Source organism: Myotis davidii, unplaced genomic scaffold (assembly GCF_000327345.1).
Source record: "Myotis davidii unplaced genomic scaffold, ASM32734v1 scaffold17, whole genome shotgun sequence".
NCBI lineage: Eukaryota > Metazoa > Chordata > Mammalia > Chiroptera > Vespertilionidae > Myotis > Myotis davidii.
The window spans coordinates 4,369,439-4,391,519 of NW_006288624.1; the positions used below are offsets into that span (position 1 = coordinate 4,369,439).

Below are 22,081 nucleotides of genomic sequence, written 5' to 3' on the forward strand. Positions count from 1 at the left end.
ACAATGGCATTAAGTAGTCTTTATGTAATAACTAGTGACAAAAATGCATGGCTGGTGATATACAAAATAAAATTTTCTTTCAGTAAAAAAAAATCACTGGAGAGAAGTATTTATAATTTATTAACTAAAGCATATGCCTAATCACTGTGCTTACTTCTTATGATTTTTCTAGAAGTTACTCCCAGCTGTTTTCCGGAGAAAGCTAGAATTTCTTTTATTATCGGAAGACCTTCAAGGTAACGTTCCAGAGGACATCCTCAAGGTGAGAGAGGGATTGGGAGCCGTCTGCCGAGTCACAGTTACCAACCAGTTCAGCTTCCAGGGATCCAGCAGAGATATGTCCCCTAGATCAGGGGTCCTCAAACTTTTTAAACAGGGGGCCAGTTCACTGTCCCTCAGACTGTTGGAGGGCCAGGCTATAATTTAAAAAAAAACTATGAACAAATTCCTATGCACACTGCACATATCTTATTTTGAAGTAAAAAAACAAAACGGGAACAAATACAATATTTGTATTTGCATGTGGCCCGCGGGCCGTAGTTTGAGGACCCCTGCCGTAGATGCAGGCTGAGTACTCTGGTCTCACGCAAGGCCCGGTTAGATAGAGGCTCCTCTAAGGGGAGTTTAAAATTACGATAAACTTAACTAATTTTAGAATTATCAGAGGTGTATTATCCAGAACTACTAAGTACAACTATAGATTAAAGTTTTTTTCATTTCATGTAAAAGGAATACATAACTTGGATTTAAACTAGGTATTTGAATTTTCCACCAGTATATGGCAGGAAATGTGAAGGGAAACAGGAACTAGTATTTATTGAATACATGGTTCTGTAAGAGCTACACTGAATGTGTTAGCATTAACAATCTTCTGGGGCTAGATTCAAACTAAGTCTTTTTGTTTTGTTTATTGATTTTAGAAAGAGAGAAGAAGGGTGAGAGAGAGAAAGGAACATCTATTTGTTGTTCCACTTATTTAGGCATTCATTGGTTGATTTTTGTATGTTTCCTGATCGGAGATTGAACCTACAACATTGGCGTATCAAGATGACACTCTAACCAACTGAGCCACCAGGCCAAGGCTAAACTAAGTCTTACCTAGATCTATACTTATGTGCCTGAGGTATGCTCTGAGGCTCAGTACTTATTTTCTTCATCACTCTACCATCAGCTAATAAAGGCATATTAGCTGTAGGATTTAAAGTACAGCTTTCACTTATATTAAGTCAAGGACTCATGGTTCTGTTCCCATCTTGGAGGCAGTTCATGAAGAAGCATCCCTGAGCACCATCCATAGGCACGGTATTAAAGCACCCCCTCTTCTCCCTCTGCACCCACCCTGCAAACAAATTACAGGCTATAGAGCAAGCATGTAGAACATGCGGCCCACAGGCCACGAGTTTGACATGCTTGCTATAGAGGTTCTTGCCTTTAGGGGCTTAGTCTAGTCAGGGAGGAGAGACTGATAGACACTTGAGACAGTTATAAACCATATGGTACTAAATGTGAGTACATTGAAAGCCCAGTAAAAAGGGAGTTGTGTGGGATGGATGTATTAGCACTAGGATTTAGATCAAAGATTAAAAACTGATACATAATGTTCTTTTTTTATTATTTTATTTTTTAATTGATTTTAGAGAGAAAGGCAGGGAGAGGGAGAGAGAGAGACAGAAAGCAAGAGAGGGAGAGAGAGAAACATCAATGCGAGAGAAACATTGATTGTTTGCCTCCAGTGTGCACCCTGACCGGGAATCCAAACTGCTACCTTTTGGTTCACAGAACGAAACTCCAACCAACTGAGCCACACAGTCCAGGGTGTGTAATGTTTTTTTAAAAATTGAATTTAAATGCCTTGAGTTGGGCATAGTGTCATATGCATTTGTTACTTGCTTGGCAGTGCACATTTTGGAGGCAGTAAGAGGGGCAAGCGTGAGCATGGAGGCCTTGGGCAATTGACTTCATCTCTTTGCCTCAATCTCATTTGTAAAATGGGGACAATAGTAGTGTCTTCCTCTTAAGGTTTATTTTTCTGTGTAAAGGGCCTGGCATGTAGTAACTACTACAGAAGCGTTTGCTACTGCTACTGTTTTATACACACACACACACATACGCATATGTACTGAAAAGAGAAAACATGAAGGCATACAGGTGATAACATTCTAGACATCTCAGCATGCATCCCTCTCTTCATCCTCTATTTAGGAACTGTATGAGGCTTTATCACAAGACACCGCAGACCCCGTGCTTGACGAAAATCGAAGGCCAGAGAGCCGGACCCTTCGGCTCAGCTCGGAAGCTGTCTCTGTGCTCCTGGATCTTCTGAGCCAGGCTCCCCAGCCCGCGCAGGCCCTCCTGGAGCTTCTGCTTAGGGAAGACGATGGCCCCGGCCCTGGTGGCTGGCCTCTGCAGAAGGCACTGGTGGACCTCATTCGAAAGGCACTGCGAGCTTTGCAGGATGCTGCCCCTGGGTCCCCGGGGAGCGTGGAAGCCATCTACGGAGCCCTGCGGACTCTGCGTTGCCCTGCAGAGCCGCTGGGGGCTGAGCTGCGTCTCCTGTGTGAGGAGCTACTGGAGGCCTGCAGGACCGAGGGGAGTCCCCTGCAGGAGGAGCGGCTGCTCAGCTGCCTGCTGCACAAGGCCGGACGGGGCCTGCTCTCCCTGTACGGCCATGCCTATGCAGAGAAAGCCGCGGTGAAGCCACTGAAGGCCTCCTCGTCGGGAGAAGGTGTGTTCCCTTTGCTGCTGTCCTGTGTGCTGGAAATCCCACTGTGCCCGGCCTCTCTCGAGTTCCCCTCGGCTGGGCCTTTCATGTCGCTCAGAGAGTCCAATAGGAGAGGCTACGGAAAAAAGGGGGAGGCATTTTCTTAAAAGCACAGATTTTATAGTCTAGGATGGAGCAGGTGATGGGGAAAAAAAACACAAAGTAATAACCATAGCAGCAAAGAGCTTTTCAGAAGCTACTGAGAGAAGAAACGGGCCTTTAATATAGAAGTATAGGAAGCCTGGCTTAAGTTTTTAAAAGAGTGAACTCAACAGTTGGTGTTTCCAATGGGCTTTAGCTTAGGAAAGAAGAGCTCTGGTTCCCCAGTAACCCTGTCCGGTTTGATTTTCAGTCTCACTGGATCATCTAGATCCCGAGCGGGCAATGCTAACCTTGTTCTCCAATCCCGACTCCGCCGAGGCTTGGAAACTGGCCTATTTCTACTGCCTGAGCAACAGCAAGCACTTCCTCGAGCAGATCCTGGTAGGTCAGACGTAAATGTTTTCCATCACGGAGGTACCCAGGGACTCCACAGGCTTTTCCATTCCTCATTTCTCTCCCACTCATTTACCCACCACAGCAGTCTAGTCAGTGGTAAGGCATTGGGTTCTGTCCATCCCATAGTCCCGGGGGAAGAAGTCTTCGAGAACCAGCATCATTCATAATTAGACCTGCAGTCATTTGACATCAGTCCTTTGGCAGGAACTACAGTGTTGGATTCTTGTAAGCTTTCTGGGGGGTGCAGGGAAGAAAAGACAGTGGTAACAGTGTATTGTCCAGCTGACAGGAATTTAATTACTCTAAATTTCTCCAATTGCTACTGAGCTTCAGTGTATTTCAATAGATATTTGTTAACCTCGTCCTATGTGCCCTGTACTGTGGAAGTCAGTGCCTGCCTTCAAAGAGCTTATGGTCTAGAGTTTTATGGACCTTTTTTAGTCAACTGGCTCTTCTGTCATTGTCAGAAATCTCCCTGCTGTGGCCAAAAGCTTCTTCCCCTAATGAGCAGCAAGTCCACGTAACTGCCTATAGCAGCCTCCTTTGACTTACAGGTGACAGCACTAACGCTGTTGAAAGAGGAAGACTTCCCAAGCCTTGGCTGCCTCCTGGATAGAGAATTCAGGCCTCTCCGTCGACTGCTTGTGCTCCTGGGCTGGACACACTGCCAGAGCCTCCCATCAGCCAGGAGGTTGCTGCAGACACTCCACAGGACCCAGGTAACTGACTCTGCAGCCTGGGCTGCTCAGAAGTGAGTGCTGTGGGACTTCCGGCTGAGGCAGAATGCGAGGTCCCGAAGTTCATTACAGCCTCTGACCCCAGATATGCCATCTCTTTCTTCTCTGTCCGTACAGGACCAAGGTGGCGATAAGCTCCTCAGAGATGCCTGCGATGGGCTGTGGGCTCACCTGGAGGTCCTGGAGTGGTGTGTACAGCAGAGCAGGTACTGCCCTGTGTAGTCTTCCCACCATTGGGCACACTTGATCCTGTGTTTTGTGCATGTGACCATTTCAAGACATCGTCCACATAACTGTTTTGAGTTGACAATGTTGACCAGCAACTCATAATTATTCCAACTATTAACCCAGGAAAGAAACATAAGTAATAATTATTTTCATTATAGCCATAAGGTTATAACGAGAGGATAATTTAGGATGACAATGATAAAGAACAATAGCTCACATTTCCTGAGCACTTACTATATGCAAGGCATAGCTCCAAGCTCTTTATGTGGATGATTTCACTTAAGCCTCACAGTAATCCTATGAAGTAGTTACCAATATTATCCTAATTTTTTTTAAATATATTTTATTGATTTTTTACAGAGGAAGGGAGAGAGATAGAGTGTTAGAAACATCGATGAGAGAGAAACATCAATCAGCTGCCTCCTGCACGCCCCCCACTGGGGATGTGACCGCAACCCAGGTACATGCCCTTGACCAGAATCGAATCTGGGACCCTTCAGTCCACAGACCGACGCTCTATCCACTGAGCCAAACCGGTTTCGGCAATTATCCTAATTTTAAAGGTGGGCAACTGAAGCCCAGAGATGTTGAGTGACATACCCGAAGTGACAGTACTGTGGTCCACATTGTTGGCCATGTGCTATCCCGGTAACACTTTTATTCAGTAACCTGTTGAACTGGTTAAGCCCTGTTTCCCTGATATATTAGCCTCAGAGCTTCCCCAGGACTGGGTTCCTGTTCTGTTCTTCACCGCTTCCCCAGCACTTTCTGAAGTAGAGTAGGCAGAGTGGGAAGTAGCGAGAGGCCATTACTCAGGAAAGCAGAGAAGCTGTGCCGCTTCTGAGCTGGGAAGAGCACAGAAATTGGGAAGCTTACTCTGCAGGCTTTTTCTGGACCCTCTTTCTAGATCCTTCCTAGGTGAGTAGGGCTGACTTGATGGATGTACTTCCCAGAGGGTAAATAAATGCTCTGCTGTATCCCAGACCAACTAAAATGTAGTCTTTGGGTAAGTGAAACCCATGGTGTTAGGGGCCAGACAGCAAGAGAAAGAGGGAATCAGAATGGTCTTTCTCAGAGCAGTTTTATAAATTGCCTCTCCTCCCATCCTCCCGTTTTTCCCTCCCAGCAGCCCCATACCAAAGAGGGATCTCTTGTGTCATTTACATGGTGGAGACAGCCACTCAGTGCTCTACTCTCTCCATCACCTCACAAACCTTCCAGCCCTCAGGGAGGAAGAAGTTCTCACGCTCTTACAGAAGGTGCCAGCCAAGGAGCCCCAGCAAGAGCACAGTAAGTTGCCGATGGAGTCACTCGGGCACGGTTTCCTCTTAGGACAATCTTGCCGAGGTTCCTTTCAGCAAAGACTTACCTAGGTGTAATCTGTCGAAGCAGGTGGGCTAGCAGGTGCCTCTCAATTAGTGCTGTTTGCCCCAGTGAGATCACGGGGTGTGGGAACGTGCCTCCCCTCTCTGGATGAGGTATAGGGAACCCAATAGAACAGCTCCATAGGAACCTTTGTCCTCGTGGAACCATCTCAAGAACCACGAGGATACCCTCAAGCCAAGGAACAGAATTAGGACCTCGGAATTCGCAGCATTATCTCTGGCAATATTTATGCATCTCTTGGCGAGTCTCTCCATTCTTCATACGCTTTCTCAGCACACTTTGGGTCTACCCTCTCTCTCCCATAGCTCTCTCATACTCTATTGAACGCATAAAGCAGTTTAGAAGAAGACTTGCGTGAAACAATAGTAAAGTCTTGCTTTAATCTTAGATCTTGGCTTAAAATTAAAGTCCCCATTAACAAGCTCTTTTACTCTCAAAAATGGTATCATAGTGTAGTCACAAACTGCCACACAGGTCCTGGGACATTTTGCTTTGAGAGAAACAAACCTTCCCAGATGGCAGTAGATGTTGCTCAGCCTAGATATTACTTAGATTGACCTTGAGAAAGGATGTACCATTAACTGGAAAACCCGTGTCACTGCATTCTACATTTTATTCCAGGAAGGTAGGCAACTTGTTTAACAGATTTCCTGAAGGAACTGGAACTTTCTGTTTACAGACAAGTGCAGAAGGCTTCCAAAGAAGTGGTTTAAATCCGATCTCTGGTGACCCACCAGGACACACTTAGAACTGATAAAAGGTGAAAGAGCAATAATAGGTCTGGGACTAGGGTGAGGCAAGAGAGGCATCTGGGGTACAAAATTTAAGGAGCCACTCACTCTCAGGGTTGTGCAGTGCTTGCAAGTCCTGGCCTGGGACAATAATGCCATGTAGAGGCCAGGGGCGGGGAACAGTATTGATCTCATTCTGTTTCTACCCTGACTTTGGTAAATCTGAGCTTCCTATAAGAAGTAATTACTAGGAAGCCTATACACATGGGGATTTATTGCACCATCCTAGTAGCAAAGCATTCCTAACTACTGCAGTGCCCTGCCGCAGCAGAACTGTATGCAGCCATCAGAAATGTAGTGTATGAAGAAGCATAATCAAATGCTTATACTATCATTTATTTTTAAGAAGTAGGAAAATTGAATCGTATAGAAAATGTCATTACTCTCAACATACACACGTATATGCTGAATTATCAAAGGGGTTAAAACAGATTGTTAATGGTTGTGTTTAGCTGGTAATATCATGGGTTATATTTTCTTCTTTTTTGCTTTGCTACATTTAATGCCTTTTCTTTGAGAAGGTTGCACTTTTACGATGAAAAGGATTCAAGCCAGATTAAGATGTTTAGAGACCCTAAAATATTATGATGCCTTCTCTTTCTCCTCAATTTTTTTAAATGAGAAATTATAAATTATTAGACAAGTACAAGGAATTTCAACAGCATTTGTGTTTTTCCCCATGATGTCTACTTCAGTGCTTTCTTAAAAATATCATTTTTTGCCTGGCCGGCATGCCTCAGGAGTTCACAGTTCAATTCCTGGTTGCAGGTTTGATTCCTAGTAGGTGGCATGCAGGAGGCAGCCAGTCAATGATTCTCTCTCATCATTGATGTTTCTATCTCTCTCTCCCTCTCCCTTCCTCTCTGAAATCAATAAAATATATATTTTTTAAATGTACATGAACTTTTTTTTCCAAAGAAATTTTGTTGCCTTTGCTCTCATTACCCAATCTATACACACTTTAAGCCTGCCTCTTGGATAATGTGGTACTAGGTAGACTAAACATATTTTCCTTTTAAACCCCCCGCCCCCATACCTCCTCTAAACATTTACTTTAAGTTTTAATTTTAAAAAAAGAAAAGAAAGAACAAAATGTTAAGAAATATAAGGAAAAGACATGTTAAATAGCCATGAGGGCTGCGTTAGAGAGACATGTAAAGGGAGGCCGGTGGGAAAAAGGAAATGGAGGGGACTGGACGCTGATGCTGTGGAGGAAAAGGCCTGGGAGGGACGCGGATCAAACTGGTGGAAAGGAGAGAGCAGTGCAGCGTCTCTGGTCTGGCATGCTTGCTGCCATCCTGAAAGAACCAGCTCTGAAGTGCTGCCTGTTCCTCTCTCCCATTTAGACTCAGCGGGTGCTCCAGGCCCTGAGCACCTGAGCCAGTGCCAGAACCTGACACTCTACCGGAGCTTCTGTGCCATGAAGTATGCCATCTATGCCCTCTGTGTGAACTCACACCAGCACACCCAGTGCCAGGAATGCAGAGACAGTCTCTCAGAGGACCTGGCTGTGGCTGTGGCTGCAGAGCCAGTGAATGATTCTGTCTCCCCCTCAGGTACAGAAACCCCCCCCCCGAGTCCCTGCTGCAACCTGTTCCACCAGGATTGAGGAGGAGGCCATTGGTTTTATTATGCCCAGGAATAATTTCATCCATTAATCAGCCTTCGTTAATCAAAGAGACATAGAGAAAGCAAGTGATTTGCCTAAGTTTTAATGGAGTCTGATCACCTGATGCATTGTTTTCCAAATGCTTTCCCCCCCGCCCCCATAATCTGCAATAAAAATAGCATTTCACATCACACTTCAGTTTGCACCTAGGTATATAATTTGTGTGTTTATATATGTATGTGTGTATGTGTAGGTAAGTGATACACAAACTAAACTTTTGAGAAACGATATATTCACCCTTCCAAACAGACCGCACTCTTGATTATTTTTCTGTTGTATGATGTCTTTTTTTTTTTTTTTTTAATGCAGCCTCTAAGTCAGGGGTGGGGAACGTCCAGCCCATGGGCTGTATAAGGCCCACAAAATCATTTGTCTGGCCCTGCCAAGGCATGAGGGGTGAGTTAATTAAATGTTTGCCCGAATTTAGCAGGCTGGTTTTTAAGTTGATAATTTTGTGTGGCCTGCAAATGATGTTATAAATATCCAAATGGCCCTTGGCAGAAAAAAGGTTCCCCACCCCTGCTCTAAGTCAATGTCATGGATCACAGCTACAGTGTGAAAGAACTTATTTCCTATCCTCTCTCATTTTTCTTAATAACTTACAATGTTTAACTTGCCTTGTGTGACTGCTGGTCAATTCTCTCTCTCTTGTAGCTTTGGGATGGACCTTCTCTGAGCATGGTCATTTTTGACCAGTGAGTATTTCTTAAGAGATCTAGGTAGCCGTTGATATTCTTTAGTGTAACAATGAGTGAAAATGGAATTGAGGAGTAAGGAGCCTATTATGGAGTGCTTGTGAGAGATGAAGAATAATGTAATATTTAAAAAGCAGAAACAAAATAACAAGTGTTCAGTGAGCTGTACTTCTAATTAACGTACAAACTCTACAAATCATGAAAAGACGTTGATGAGGAGTCTCTTATTCTTCTGACTGTAACTGCAATTTCTTTAGTCATTAAAACATAAATGAGTTAAAGTTGTGTGAATGTTTGAGTCTGGCAAGTAATGTTTCTAAGGTCTGCATTTTCTCTGCCCTCTTCTCCGATACATGCTACTTTAGGTGCTTCAAATCTCTTCTCAACCTACCTGGCCAGGTGTCAGCAGTATCTGTGCAGTGTTCCTGACTCTTTGCGCCTGGAACTTCTAGAAAACATCTTCTCATTGCTCCTCATCACCTCTGCCGATCTTCACCCAGAGCCTCACCTGCCCGAGGACTATGCTGAGGAGGATGATGTTGAGGGGAAGGACCCATTAGGTTTGAGGTCTCCACCAGAGAGCCCTCAGCACATAGCACAGCCTGAAAGGAAGTCAGAACGAAGTTCCCTGGGAGTCCCCAGGAGCCTTGCTGATACACTTTCAAGCTGTCTGAAGACAGAGCCGAAAGACAGTTCCCCAGAGCCTCACGGGCACAGCTTTTTAGACCTGGAGCACCTTACCAGTGGTGTCAGCGGGTTCCTGGCTGATGAGTTTGCAATGGGGGCCTTCCTCAGGCTCCTCCAGGACCAGCTGGAGGAGCTCAGCAGCCACAGTCCCCCTGAGGACCCAACGCTGCCGGAAGGCCAGAACTGCCCGGAGAGCAGACATGGACCACAGAGCCGCCTGCACCGGTTTTCTAAGGTTCTCTCTGAGGCCCAGTGGAGATACAAGGTGGTAACAAGCAACCAGAGCTCAGGTGAGAGGGGGCAGCAGAACCAGTGGGTCCAGAAAGTGAGGCGGGAGAAAACCTCCAGGAATGTGGGAGAGAGCGAGGACAAGTGCATGGGAGTCACTCCATAACTCAAGGCATAAACATAGCAACTAGTGTCAGAACCATGCCTCAGAGCCCAGTCCAAATCTTCCCCTACCTGTTACCCCATGAGGTGGGTCAAAGCAAAATTGATCTCTCTGCTGCCTTACCCATTGGGTTTGCTGTTTCAGAGGAGCAACCTTTCCGAAGATACCGGCCCATCGCCACATGGCACCCTAGTCTCCGCCGGGGTCGTCGGACACGAAGGAGCCGGGCAGGTAATGGAAGGGCTCTCCTCATGCCTTATTCTGTGCACAGACAAGTGGCATACTGCCTCTTGTCTAATATTCCATAAGATAAAGCCCATGGTACACACACACGAACAAAAGTGATCTAAGCTTATCGTAGTCCCACTCCACCAAGGTAACCCTTGCTGATAGTTTCCTTCTAGAAATTTTCCACACAGTGCAAGTATATATATCGTTTCATGTATTCAGATGTGTCATTGAGAACTAACTTTTTTCACTGATGTCCTTTTATATGTCTCATACTGTATATTGACAACTAACTTTTTTCTCTTATTTTAAAAGCTGCTTAATATTCCATTGTTATATGTACCCTTTTGTGGGCACTTAAGTTGTTTCCAGTTTTTTTACTATTATAAACAATGCTACAGTAAACAACCCTGTACATATGTCTGTGCATACTTGTGTGAGTATAGCTATAGGATAAGACCCTAGCAGTAGAATAGCAAGGTCAAAGATATGTGGAAATAAAGATTTACCAAATTGCCTTTAAAAAAAAAAAAAAAATGATGAACCAGTTCACATTCCCACCAATGTATATGAGTGCTTGTTTGCACACACATTCATTAAAAATGAGTATTACCAGATTTTTTCAAATCTGGGCCAATATGATTAATACAGCAATGTTTATCATTGTTTTAATATTAGCTTTTAGTTTAAGGTTGAATATCTTTTATATATTTATTGGCAATTTACATTATTTCTGTGAGCTGCCTATTCATGTCTGAGGTCCATATTTTCTGTTGAGTTCATCTTTCTTATTGACTTGTAAGAAGCTTTTTATACATTATGGGTAATATTCTGTCATTATGTGCTAACTTTTTTCCCCTTCATTTTGTCTTCTGAATTTGAATTTTTCTTACAGAATTTTATACAGGACCATTATACAGGTGTGTTAAATTTTTAGATAATAAAATTTCCATTATGATTTTTGGTGCTGGTTTTTAAATAATTAACAGGGAATTCATAAGAGTTTCCTATGTGCTAAATAACACGAGGTATCTTGAGGGAAGTGAATGAGGCTTACATCAGGACTTGGCCTTCAAAGGATTGATAATGTACCTACACAGACGGTATACATGAAACACTGCACGGAGGCACTGCCTGGGAACAGAAGCTGTCTCTAGGAGAGAGCAGCGTCGCCTGCAGAAGTCAGGGAAACAGGTTTTATGGAAAAGGTGGCTCCTGAACTGAGCTCAGAATGAGAAAGTTCCAGCAGTGGCAATGAGAAACGTGAACATAGTGGGTAGGATGGAGGATATTATGAGAGAAACCTGGAAAACTTCAAGGCTGAGTTGCTAAGGCCCTTAAGCTGCTCATTTAATTGGTTTGAGTCAAAGGCTTGCATCCACTTGACGCATCCACCCCAAGAATGCACACACCATCTTTCCTACAGCTATGTGTCCTTTCCAAATGGTGAGCCAAGCAGATGCCCTTGCGTAGGGCTGGTATTACCCTGGGGTGACCACCTTAGGAAGAGTGAGCCTCTGTTCGCTATGAAGAGCCGTGTTGAGAAGGAGCTTTTCCACGAGGGCACTAAATAATGGGGTCCTTAGCATGAGAACAGCTTTTGCTATGTCAAAAAACTTGTGCCCTCCTTTGCACCCTCCTACTTTCTAGTCACATTGACAGTGCTTAGTGAGCAGACAGGTCGCTGACCCCTAGAAGTAACTTGAAAGCCCTGGGGCTCTGAGACCCACATGTTGGAACCATTGGTATAAGATGCTACCCAATGAGCATTGGCGCCATATTAAGCCCACCCTTCACCTTTAGTCTGTAGGAACTTGCATTTTGCTGTAGAAGAAGCGGTGGATATAGTACTTAACCGTTATGCTTTCATTCTACCCAGATCTTGATTTTCAAGCCAACTTCTCACTTTCTACATTTTAAGGAGCTGATGGTTGATTTTCTCTCTTCTTCCTATCACCTCTAGATGGCCGGGACAGAGGTTCCAATCCCTCCCTGGAAAGTACAAGTAGTGAGCTAAGCACAAGTACTTCAGGTATGGGGGTCCCAACCAGCTGCCCACTTCAAGCAGCTTTGCCCTGATACGGAGTTGCCACACACCCTGGTGTAGAAACCTGGACTGAGCAGTTCTTGTGTTTTTAATCCTCATCCAAGGGTATTTTTCCATTGATTTTTTAGAGAGAACGCAAGAGAGGGGGAAAGAGAGAGAGAAACTTCAGTGTGAGAGAAACACATTGATTGGTTGCCTCCTGCACTAGCTCCAACCAGGGCCCGATCTGGGGAGAAGCCTGCAACCAAGGTACATGCCCTTGATTGGAATTGAGCTGGGACCCTGCTATCTGCAGGCCCACGCTCTATCCACTGAGCAATGCCGGCTAGGGCACAGTCTTATTTGTAAGATAAATAAGTCCTGGGGATGTAACATACAGCATGGTGACTATAGTTAACACTACGGTATTGTGTATTTAAAAGTTGCTAAGAGTAGATTTTAAAAGTCTCAAGAAAATTTGCAACCATGTGTGATGATGAAAACTAAACTTTGGTGATCATTTCATAATATATCAGATCATTATGTTGTATTAGTATACCTAAAACTAATACAATGTTATATGGCAATTATATATCAATTTCTTAAAAAGAAGTTTGGTTCTGCCCATGGCCAAACAGATTTCAGCAGGGAAAGGGCTGTGTCACTATCGGTCAAGTTACCCATTAGCAGAGAGAAACAGGTGAATACCTAAGAATGTACTTAAGTATTATATTCAAACATGATAGCATAGGTTTGCCCTTCAATTGAGGGGAAATCAATACCCACTTACACACCTTTTAAAAAAGAAACTTTTGAAGATAAAGAGTTTGGTGGGAGGTTACACCAATGTAGTTTTTCCTCAATTTCTGTTGCTTCCTTGGCCCCCACCTTCTGTGTCCCAACAGAGGGAAGTCTGAACATCGTGTCTGCAAGGAATGAGTTGCAGCCCCAAACTCAAAGTTCATTCATCCCCATGATGTTCTCCCCACCTGAGTCGCTGCTGGCATCGTGCATCCTCCGGGGGAACTTTGCAGAAGCCCATCAGGTAAGGGGCTGGGCAGCTGGTGTCAGTAGCCTGGGCCTCACCTTGTCACAGAAAAGAATGTGAAGTCCACCTCTAGCCATCTGGAACCTGCCGGGCCTCCGGCAGAGCTGGATACCTGTGTAACCAGAGCCACTTGGGAACATTAGAGGGGCCACATCCAGCAGGAGAAACAGGAGAGAGCTTCCATGTACAAGGCCCAGTCCCTAGCATTGCAGATTTCAAGACCCAGATTGCAGGAGGTTTAAGTTGTTGAATCATTGGTTTGTTTTAACATAAATAGTATTTAACAAGATAAAATATTTACAAGCTCACCATTTCAAAACATGGAAATATTTTTGTTCCTTTCCTTATAAGCTTTCTCTGAACACATCTATGTTTTTAATAGTTAGAAGTCATGATGCAGACAATGTTTAATAAGAAATAGAATGCCAGTTCAATATACAAGTGTAGGGGCTACCAAACTAAAATGTTTGTGTTGCTGAGGGATGAGCGCAAGAAGAAATCAGAAACACTTGCCCTCCCTGAGCCTCTGTATCCTCACTTAAAAATCAGAGTTAAATATGATACCTGCTTGTCCTACCTCGTGGGGTTGTTAAGAGGATTCTGTACAAGCTGTGAGAAATATAAGAATCCTCTGCTATTGTTTAAATTTAATAGCATGAAAACCTACCTTTCTAATTTTTAAAACTTCACTGATATATTTATCACAGTGTGCTCATCCCTTAACATGTAGGTCAGAATTTTTCTTTCATTTTAGTTCAGTTGTTAAAGAATAAATCAAGGATAAAATCTAGGCGATAGGAGAATTTTTGAGTAGCTTCCTCTGGTCATTTTAGGTTCCATACTTTAATGACAGTGGTAACTCTGACCCTCTAGGGAGGATAGGACCCTCACCAGCCTTTGTTACACCCAAATCCAGAGTTAAGTCAACTGTGAGCCCCTGATCCTTTACCCCTAAGTGTCCTCACTTCGGCTTCCTTTCCTGGATCCTTGATTTTTTTTTTTTAAATGAAAGTCACCTTTTTAAAATATATATATATTTTTATTGATTTCAGAGAGGAAGAGAGAGATAGAAACATAAATGATGGGAGAGAATCATTGATTGGCTGCCTGCTGCACACCTCCTCCTGGGTATCGAGCCCACAACCTGAGCATGTGCCTTAAACCGGAATCGAACCTGGGACCCTTCAGTCCACAGGCCAGTGCTCTATCCACTGAGCCAAACTGGCTATGGCTTGAATTTTTTTTTAATAAAAGCTTTATTTTTTTAACCTGGTTACAGAATAAGCCATGCATATTACAATACCAAAGGTATTAACAAGAAAATAATATTACTGGTAATTCTATTGTCCAGAACCAATAAAGGTAACGAATACTCTTTGCCATTATTTTTCCAAGATCCATGTGACTTTTATATAGCCAAGATTATTTTGAATTTAAAACCTTATATAATGCCTTCTTAACATTTGCCTTGTACCTGATTTAATGACCTTAGAGTAGTCTGATCAGGCAGCTGCATTTGACCATTCTCTTGTTACTCAACATTTAGATTATTTTCAACCGTGTAGTAAATAGTGCCAAGATTACCACCTTTAGGCACTAGGCCTTTTGAATTGTTTCTGTAAGAAAATTTCTCGTGAAAATTTCTGTGTCAAAGAATATAAACGTTTTTAAAGCTTTATGGATTGCCAAATTGCTTTTCAAAAAAGGTTGTGACAGTTCCTTTTACCACTACCCCCTGAGGGCTTATTTTTATACTTTGTCATTGTGATAGATGCAAAGTGGTATTAATGTGACTGAAATTCCCTAGATTACTGAAAGGGATAACATTTTTCATCTATGTATTAGTCATTCATTTTCTCTAAAATTGTCCACATCTTCTGCCAATTTTCTACTGGGGCTGTGGTGGCTTTCATGCTGGCTTGGATAAGTAATTTCTATATTTGATCTACTCTTCTAACATGCAGTGCTCTTCCCATCCTACAAAGCAGATGTTTTAGGGCCATAGTCTAATGATAGGCAAGATCCCATATCTCTAGACATGGGCCCACCACAGCCACACTCCCGCCTGTCTTGTACCAGGTGGTGTTCATGTTCGACCTGAAGTCCTCGCCCAGCTCAGGGGAACTGATGTTCGTGGAGCGCTACCAGGAGGTGATCCAGGAGCTGGCCCGTGTCGAGCACAAGATTGAGAACCAGAACTCAGATGGGAGTAGCAGCACCATTCGAAGAACTGGCAGTGGCCGCTCAACTCTACAGGCCATTGGCAGTGCTGCGGCGGCAGGTCAGGCTTCCCCGTTGCCACCACAGGTGGGGAGGTATCTGGGGAAGGAGGGTGTCAGGGGAAAAGCCACCCAAACAATAGGCTCATCAACATGAAGGTGAGCAGAAATCCAGGGCAGGACACTTGGATTTGAAGAACTTCAGATTGAGGGTTGGTTTCTAGCTGTCCCCAACTTCCCTGACCATGGCGGTCACATACCTACCACTCGAGCTTCTCCATTAAGCTTGTCCTGTGTGACTAACACTGAAGAGTGTGAATGCTCTTATCACCATGTGTTTTCATGGCCACTATCTTGTGCTTTTGGAAATGGTTAGGACGTCTGAACATTTCCTTCCATGTAACTATTCAGGATAAAGCATATTATTTCACTTTTCCGTAAAGTGAAAAAGTTGAGTTTAACTCATGGCCTGCAATTCACAGGTCTCAATTCTCAGCCATGGCTGCACTGCAAAACCTGATCCTTTCATTATTTCTTTATTTCCCACTGAGCAACCTGCTTCAGTGCCTGTAGCCAGCCCACAGGCAGAGGCCAGGCAATGGTTCAAGGCCACAATTTGCTCTGCATGGGACACTATGAGAGAACCAGGGGGACAGGCCTGCCATTTTCTTGAAAACCTATGCATTTTCTTAAAAGTGGAATCATGTCCCACGTTTTCACATTATCTTACTCGTCTAGGCTCTGTACCATCCTAGAACAGGTAGCATCCCACGTTGCTCCTTCTCTGCTCTCCCAGAATTTTCAATAGCTATTCAAAAATATATATGCGCTTTTTGCTTTTAATATAAATGGGCTCTTACAGCAAGTACTGTTGTCTGCCTTGCTTTTTCACAGCATATTTTAGAGATCTTTTCTGATGAGCACACAGATCCACCTCATTCTTTCTCAACCTGCTTTTATTTATTTAATTTTTTTTAAATATATTTTATTGACTTTTTACAGAGAGGAAGGGAAAGGGATAGAGAGTTAGAAACATCGATGAGACAGAAACATCGATTCAGCTGCCTCCTGCACACACCCTACTGGGGATGTGCCCACAACCAAGGTACATGCATGCCCTTGACCGGAATCGAACCCGGGACCCTTCAATCCACAGGCCGACGCTCTATCCACTGAGCCAAACCAGTTAGGGCTCAACCTGCTTTTAGATCCCATTTGGAAGAAGCCCTCACTCATCTCCTCCATTTTGGTTTCTCTTGGTCTTCCTTTCCATGCCATTGTTTTGATGCCATAAGAATGGGTTGCAATGATGGTACTAATATGCATAGAAGATATCCTGTGCAGAAGGACCTAAATAAAATAAAATAAAAGTGGCATATAGAATCATTTTAACCTTACTTTCTGCTCCACTGCTGGCATCCAGGGATGGTATTTTATTCCATCTCGGACGTGACCAACAAGCTGCTCAGCCCCTCTGGAGACCCCATACCCACGCTCCAGGAGGACTTCTGGATAAGCAGCACCCTGCTGGAGCCCACTGACCCCCTGAGAGAGGTTCTGGAAGAGCTCAGTCCCCCCGCCATGGCTGCGTTCGACCTCGCTTGCTCTCAGTGCCAGCTCTGGAAAACCTGCAAGCAGCTCTTGGAAACAGCTGAGCGGCGTCTGAACAGCAGCCTTGAGAGCCGGGGTGAGTGCTTCCGCTTTAGTCCTTCCTTCTGAAATGGATTTCTGAGATACTTGAGAAAATGTGCAAGAAAAAAGTACTTACCGGGGAAGGAGGGGCAGGGAGAGCAGATTAGTTAATTTCCTCATGTGCAGCCTGATGGCATAAGTATAGTCTGCTGAGAGCCTCACCTTCTTACTAGACATAGCATTCTGCAATAATTGAGAAATTGTTCTCTGATTTACAGATAAATTTAAAGAATAAATAGACATTCAAAAATGGTGTAAATGGAATTTGTCTTTAGACTACATTCTCCTTCTGAGTGAACCCCACTTAACCTATGATAGTCTTGAGTTTGTAAACCACGTATAAGGGAAAATGTGGAGGGAAGATTGTACCTTGAGGTAAATGACATCAAAATGTGTACATGGAATTCTTGGAGGAATGAAGGTAGAAGAATGTGAAGATAGATTTGGGTAAAATTCACACACAGCAAACATTGGAAGGACTGACCCGGGGAAGGAGGAAGGAGCCTCTTCTCTCAGTGATGGGCACGAGGAACAGTGAATAGGTTGCAATGTGAACAGCCACTCCTGGGCTCAGTGATTCCTTGAGAACTCACAGGACTCGGCATGTAGTCGCACTCATGACTAAGGTTTATTTCAGCAAGAGGATACAAAGCAAAACCAGCAGAGGGAAAAGGCTCAGGATAATCCACAGAAACTAAGCAAAAGACTTCCAAGAGTCCTGTCCTTGTGGAGGCATAGAGGACAGGCTTAATTCCCCCAGCAGTGAGTTGTGACAAGGCTGAAGTGTTGGCTATAGGGAAGCTCATTAGAGACACAAGCCCAAGGTTGTTACCGGGTGCTGCTAACAAAGGCACCCTCTGCCCATTGTGTTCCAGAATTCCAGACTCTCAGAAGGAAAGCAGGTGTTCAGACTGAACCATGGTGTACAGAGAGCATAGGCATAATGAGCCACTCTCATCATTTAGGGACACTTTTATGCAGTATAGGAAACCGTTTGCCAGTAAAGGCCACAGATACTGCCAATGGCCAGCCTTGCGAGCAGGCCTTTCTGAGGACAGAAGTCTCAGGCCTGCTGTGTTAACTCTCTTCTGCACACCTCTCCAAATCACTTCTGAGCTGCCGGTTAATATGTCCTTTAATGCCCACATGGTCCTTCTAAGAAAGTATACTGTGGCACTTGTGATTCTTTTTTGGGGAACAATTCTCCCCCTCATCTAGCACTTTTATCCTATATAATAAAAGGCTAACATGCAAATCAACCAAACGGCAGAACGACCAGTCGCTATGAGGCACATTGAACACCAGGGGGCAGATACTCAACACAGGAGCTTCCCCCTGGTGGTCAGTGCACTCCCACAGGGGGAGTTCCACTCAGCCAGAAGCCAGGCTCATGGCTGGCAAGTACAGCGGTGGTGGCGGGAGCCTCCCACCTCCGCAGCAGCACTAAAGATGTCCACAGTCAGACATTCCCCAAGGGCTCCCAGACTGCGAGAGGGCGCAGGCTGGGCTGAGAGTCTCCCCCTCCCCGTCCTCTCCCCACCCCCAGTACAAAAATTTTGTGCACCGGGCCTCTAGTTCTAAAATAAAAGGAGATATTACTCAAACTGTTAGTAGCTGGAACAGTTTCAGGCCAGTCAGTTAGGAATTAATTTAGTACCTACTGTGTCTCCAGATTATCCCAAGTATAGGTGTATTGGGGAGGTATAATGAGTCATCTCTTCATAAAATTGTTCATAGTGAGGGTTCAAGATCCTACTTAAAGCAGTTAGAGAAGACAGATACGATCTCAGGTCAAGTCCTCAGCTGAGGACAGCACCAAGGCAAACCCACAGGAAGTGCCTGATTGACCGGGGACAGCGATTGCATGGCAGTGCCAGAGATTCTCGGCCTGCTACGCTGACAGCTGAGGCATCTTTCAGGAGATGGCCCTGGTACCTCAGGCACAGAGAAGCCGGCTGTGCTGGCTGTCACCCAAAATGGCACAGCATCTATTTCCTGCCTAATATTGGAGAACATAAAATTGTACAAGCAAGCACAGGACTGAGAAGCAGTCTCTGAAAGTACCTTATTTTTTCTGCATTCCTTCTTCCTTCATCTGGTCCCAGGTCGGCAGCTAGACCATGTCCTCCCCAGTGCTGATGGCATTCGAGGTTTTCCGGTTGTTCTTCAGCAAATCAGTAAGATTCTCAATTATTTACTTACATCAGCCGGACAAACTAAATCAGGTGAGTTGCTCTTCTCCCTTTTTATTTCTCCCGGACTCAGAACACTAGGTCAACATCAACCTTAAATTTTTTTTCTTGTTTGCTTTCCATAGAGAGCGTAGAAGAAAAAGGAGGCGGCCTTCCCCGGGGCAGCATTGCTGAACTGCTTCAGACGTGCTGGCCCAGCCTCACTGAGGACTGCGCCGCCAGCCATGCCACCCTCTCCCAGCAGCTGGACCAGATCCTTCAGTCGCTTAGGGAGGCACTGGAGCTGCCAGGTACCGGTCCAAGTGTGGGAGCAGATGAGGACTGAACTCGGGAGAGGAAGCTGGAGCAGAGGCTTAGGACTTCGGCAGTGAGCCCTACTAGCCCTCCAGTTCGCCAGTGCACGTCTCATAACTAACTCCACTGTTCCCCTGCCTCTCAAGTGAAGGGATGGTTAGCACTCATTAGCTGATACATCTTTCTTATCCCTAAGGAGCAATAGACCCCAAAGTCACTCAGTAAATATTGATTAACCCTTTCCCAAAAGCCATTCCAACCCCAGAGTCACAGGGGTGAGCACAGAACCATTCACCCTGATTTCTCCCAACTCAAAGCTCTTCCTGGCTGGGAATCAACCTGGGAGTTTGTAGCTGCCTTGTAAATGTAGTCCCGAGCTATGGAAGGCCCCATGCAGTGGACGGAAGCCCAGTTCACATAATTGTGTTGGAAATTGACCCAAAGCTGGACACAGACTAAAGCCTCCATCCTTTCCACCATTGCTGCTCTCAGAGCCAAGGAGTTCTCCGCTCTCGTCCCTGGTGGAACAGGCAGCCCAGAAAGCTCCAGAGGTAGAGGCCCACCCTGTGCACATCCAGACTGAGCTCCTCCAGAAGACCCTGGGCAGACAGGCCCCCGTGGGCAGCGGGCAGACGGACTACATGGGCACCTTCTCCAGTTACTGCAGCACCTTGGCTGCAGTCCTTGTTCAGAGTCTGCGCTCTGAGCCTGGTAAGTAGCAAGGAAGAGGAAACAAGATTCATGGCTGTTTAGAGCGAGGAAGAGGAAAGATTCAATTAACAGATTCTGGGCATAGCAGTAGCCAAGGACACTCGATTCATAAGGCCTTCTCTTAGTCTTCGGTGTTTTATTCACCTTTGTCTCCCCAGTACCTAGTATGGTCGTACAGCACATGTAGTGCTCAATAAATTGTGACGGCTTTAATGACTCAAAAAGACCTTAGACCTTCAGCCCGTCGTGGGCATGAGGACCCAGAGGAGGAGCCAAGTCTCTGATCTGAGTGACAGATTCCTACTTGCGTCGCAGACTGAGTGTCACCTGCACCCCAGTCACGTTGGATGAGCAGGAGGAGCTCACTATTTTGTTATTGGTTCTGGAAAACAGGGCTATCAACTGTGCAGCCAGTGGTCACTTTCTTTACCTTTGCAGATCACGTGGAGGTCAGAGTTGGAAATCCCTATGTTCTCCTGCAACAAAGCTCTTCCCAGCTGGTGTCACATCTCCTGCTTGAGCGACAAGTTCCACCAGACAGGTAGGAGCTACCCAATGGGAGTCAAGCATGGGCCTGCCAAACTGTTTCATCAGTGACAGTGAGGGCTTGTGGGATTGTGCCTGGGTTCAGTATAGGGAGTAAAGTTATTTCTAGACTTTGCCCTTGATTTGCATGTACTCTTATATACAGCTACATTGAAATTCCTTTCTTTCTCTCTTGCCACCACTAAAATTTACATCGTAAATATAAAATTAAGGGAAGAATCTTCACTTAGGAGTAGGAAAAAAATCTAAAAATATGATAACACATTAGTTGGCTAGGCTATAGAAAAACAAGCATTCTCATGGGTTGGTGGGATAGAAATTTCCACAAGCCCCTATGTGAAGGCAGTTTGTCCATATCTACTAAAATTACAAATTCATTTATCCTTTGACTTAAAAATTCATGTTGGGGAGTTTATCCTGTGGCTTTATTATACATATAGAAAATGATGTCTGTTACAGCCTTATATGTAACTAGAGGCCCGGTGCACAAAATTTGTGCGGGGGGTGGAGGGGGGTCCTCTCAGCCCAGCCTGCGCCCTCTTGCAATCCAGGACTCCTCGGGTAGGGTCCCTAGGCCTGGCCGGCAATCAGGGCTTATTGAGGCTTTCTTTCCCCTGGCTGCCGGCAGTTAGCCCTGCCCCTCCTGCTGCCGCTGCTTGCCATCTGTGCAGCACTTCTCCCCACCCCCACCCCCGCCACTGGTCGCCTCCCTCTGTGGGGTGCAATCGCTTGGCTGGCCTGGGCCTCCCTCTTCGGGGCAATCAGTGGCGGAGCTCATGATCAATCGAGATCCCAGAACTCAAACGCCATGCACAGAGCAGTGGCCCAGAGGCTCAGACATTGAACTGAAAATGTCTGTAGTCTTATTAGTCTGGGGAATTTAAACTTGAACAAACTTGAGGACCCAAGGTCCTGAACCCGCCCACCCGCTGCAGCTTCCCTCTGTGGCCACTGGCCGGGTGGCCTGGGCCTCCCTCTACAAGGCGATTGTGGGATGATGGCGGGGCTCCCTGACCAATCACATTGCACCCGCCTTGCCTGGCCTGGCACCAGTGCATGTCATAGCGTGGTCATCCAGAAGGTCGTCTGGAAGGTCGTTCTGCTGTTTGGTTGTTCGGTCGATTTGCATATTACACTTTTATTATTATAGAAGATACAAGTACCCAATTGTTTTCACATTGCCTGTGGTTCCTTTCACACTCAAAAGCAGGGTTGAATAGTTGCAATAGAGACTATGGCCCACAAAGCTTTCAATATTTAACACATTAAGCACCCAGCCTGT

General features: G+C 45.1%; 1 protein-coding gene across 2 annotated transcripts in view; it reads left to right on the top strand.

Moving 5' to 3' along the window:
• Positions 1-22,081, top strand: part of ZFYVE26 (zinc finger, FYVE domain containing 26) — a 67,136-nt gene that overhangs the window by 7,996 nt on the left and 37,059 nt on the right. The window contains exons 4-20 of one of the 2 annotated variants that reach the window (XM_006760764.2): positions 173-262; positions 2,203-2,725; positions 3,114-3,244; positions 3,814-3,978; positions 4,114-4,202; positions 5,351-5,514; positions 7,748-7,957; positions 9,131-9,742; positions 9,988-10,074; positions 12,035-12,103; positions 13,003-13,142; positions 15,225-15,426; positions 16,788-17,051; positions 19,162-19,281; positions 19,374-19,538; positions 20,035-20,253; positions 20,692-20,794. In XM_006760764.2, the coding sequence (XP_006760827.1) occupies positions 173-262; positions 2,203-2,725; positions 3,114-3,244; positions 3,814-3,978; positions 4,114-4,202; positions 5,351-5,514; positions 7,748-7,957; positions 9,131-9,742; positions 9,988-10,074; positions 12,035-12,103; positions 13,003-13,142; positions 15,225-15,426; positions 16,788-17,051; positions 19,162-19,281; positions 19,374-19,538; positions 20,035-20,253; positions 20,692-20,794 (3,353 nt within the window). The remainder of the gene's footprint in view (positions 1-172; positions 263-2,202; positions 2,726-3,113; positions 3,245-3,813; positions 3,979-4,113; positions 4,203-5,350; positions 5,515-7,747; positions 7,958-9,130; positions 9,743-9,987; positions 10,075-12,034; positions 12,104-13,002; positions 13,143-15,224; positions 15,427-16,787; positions 17,052-19,161; positions 19,282-19,373; positions 19,539-20,034; positions 20,254-20,691; positions 20,795-22,081) is intronic. The other variant, XM_006760765.2, reaches the window with a different exon arrangement.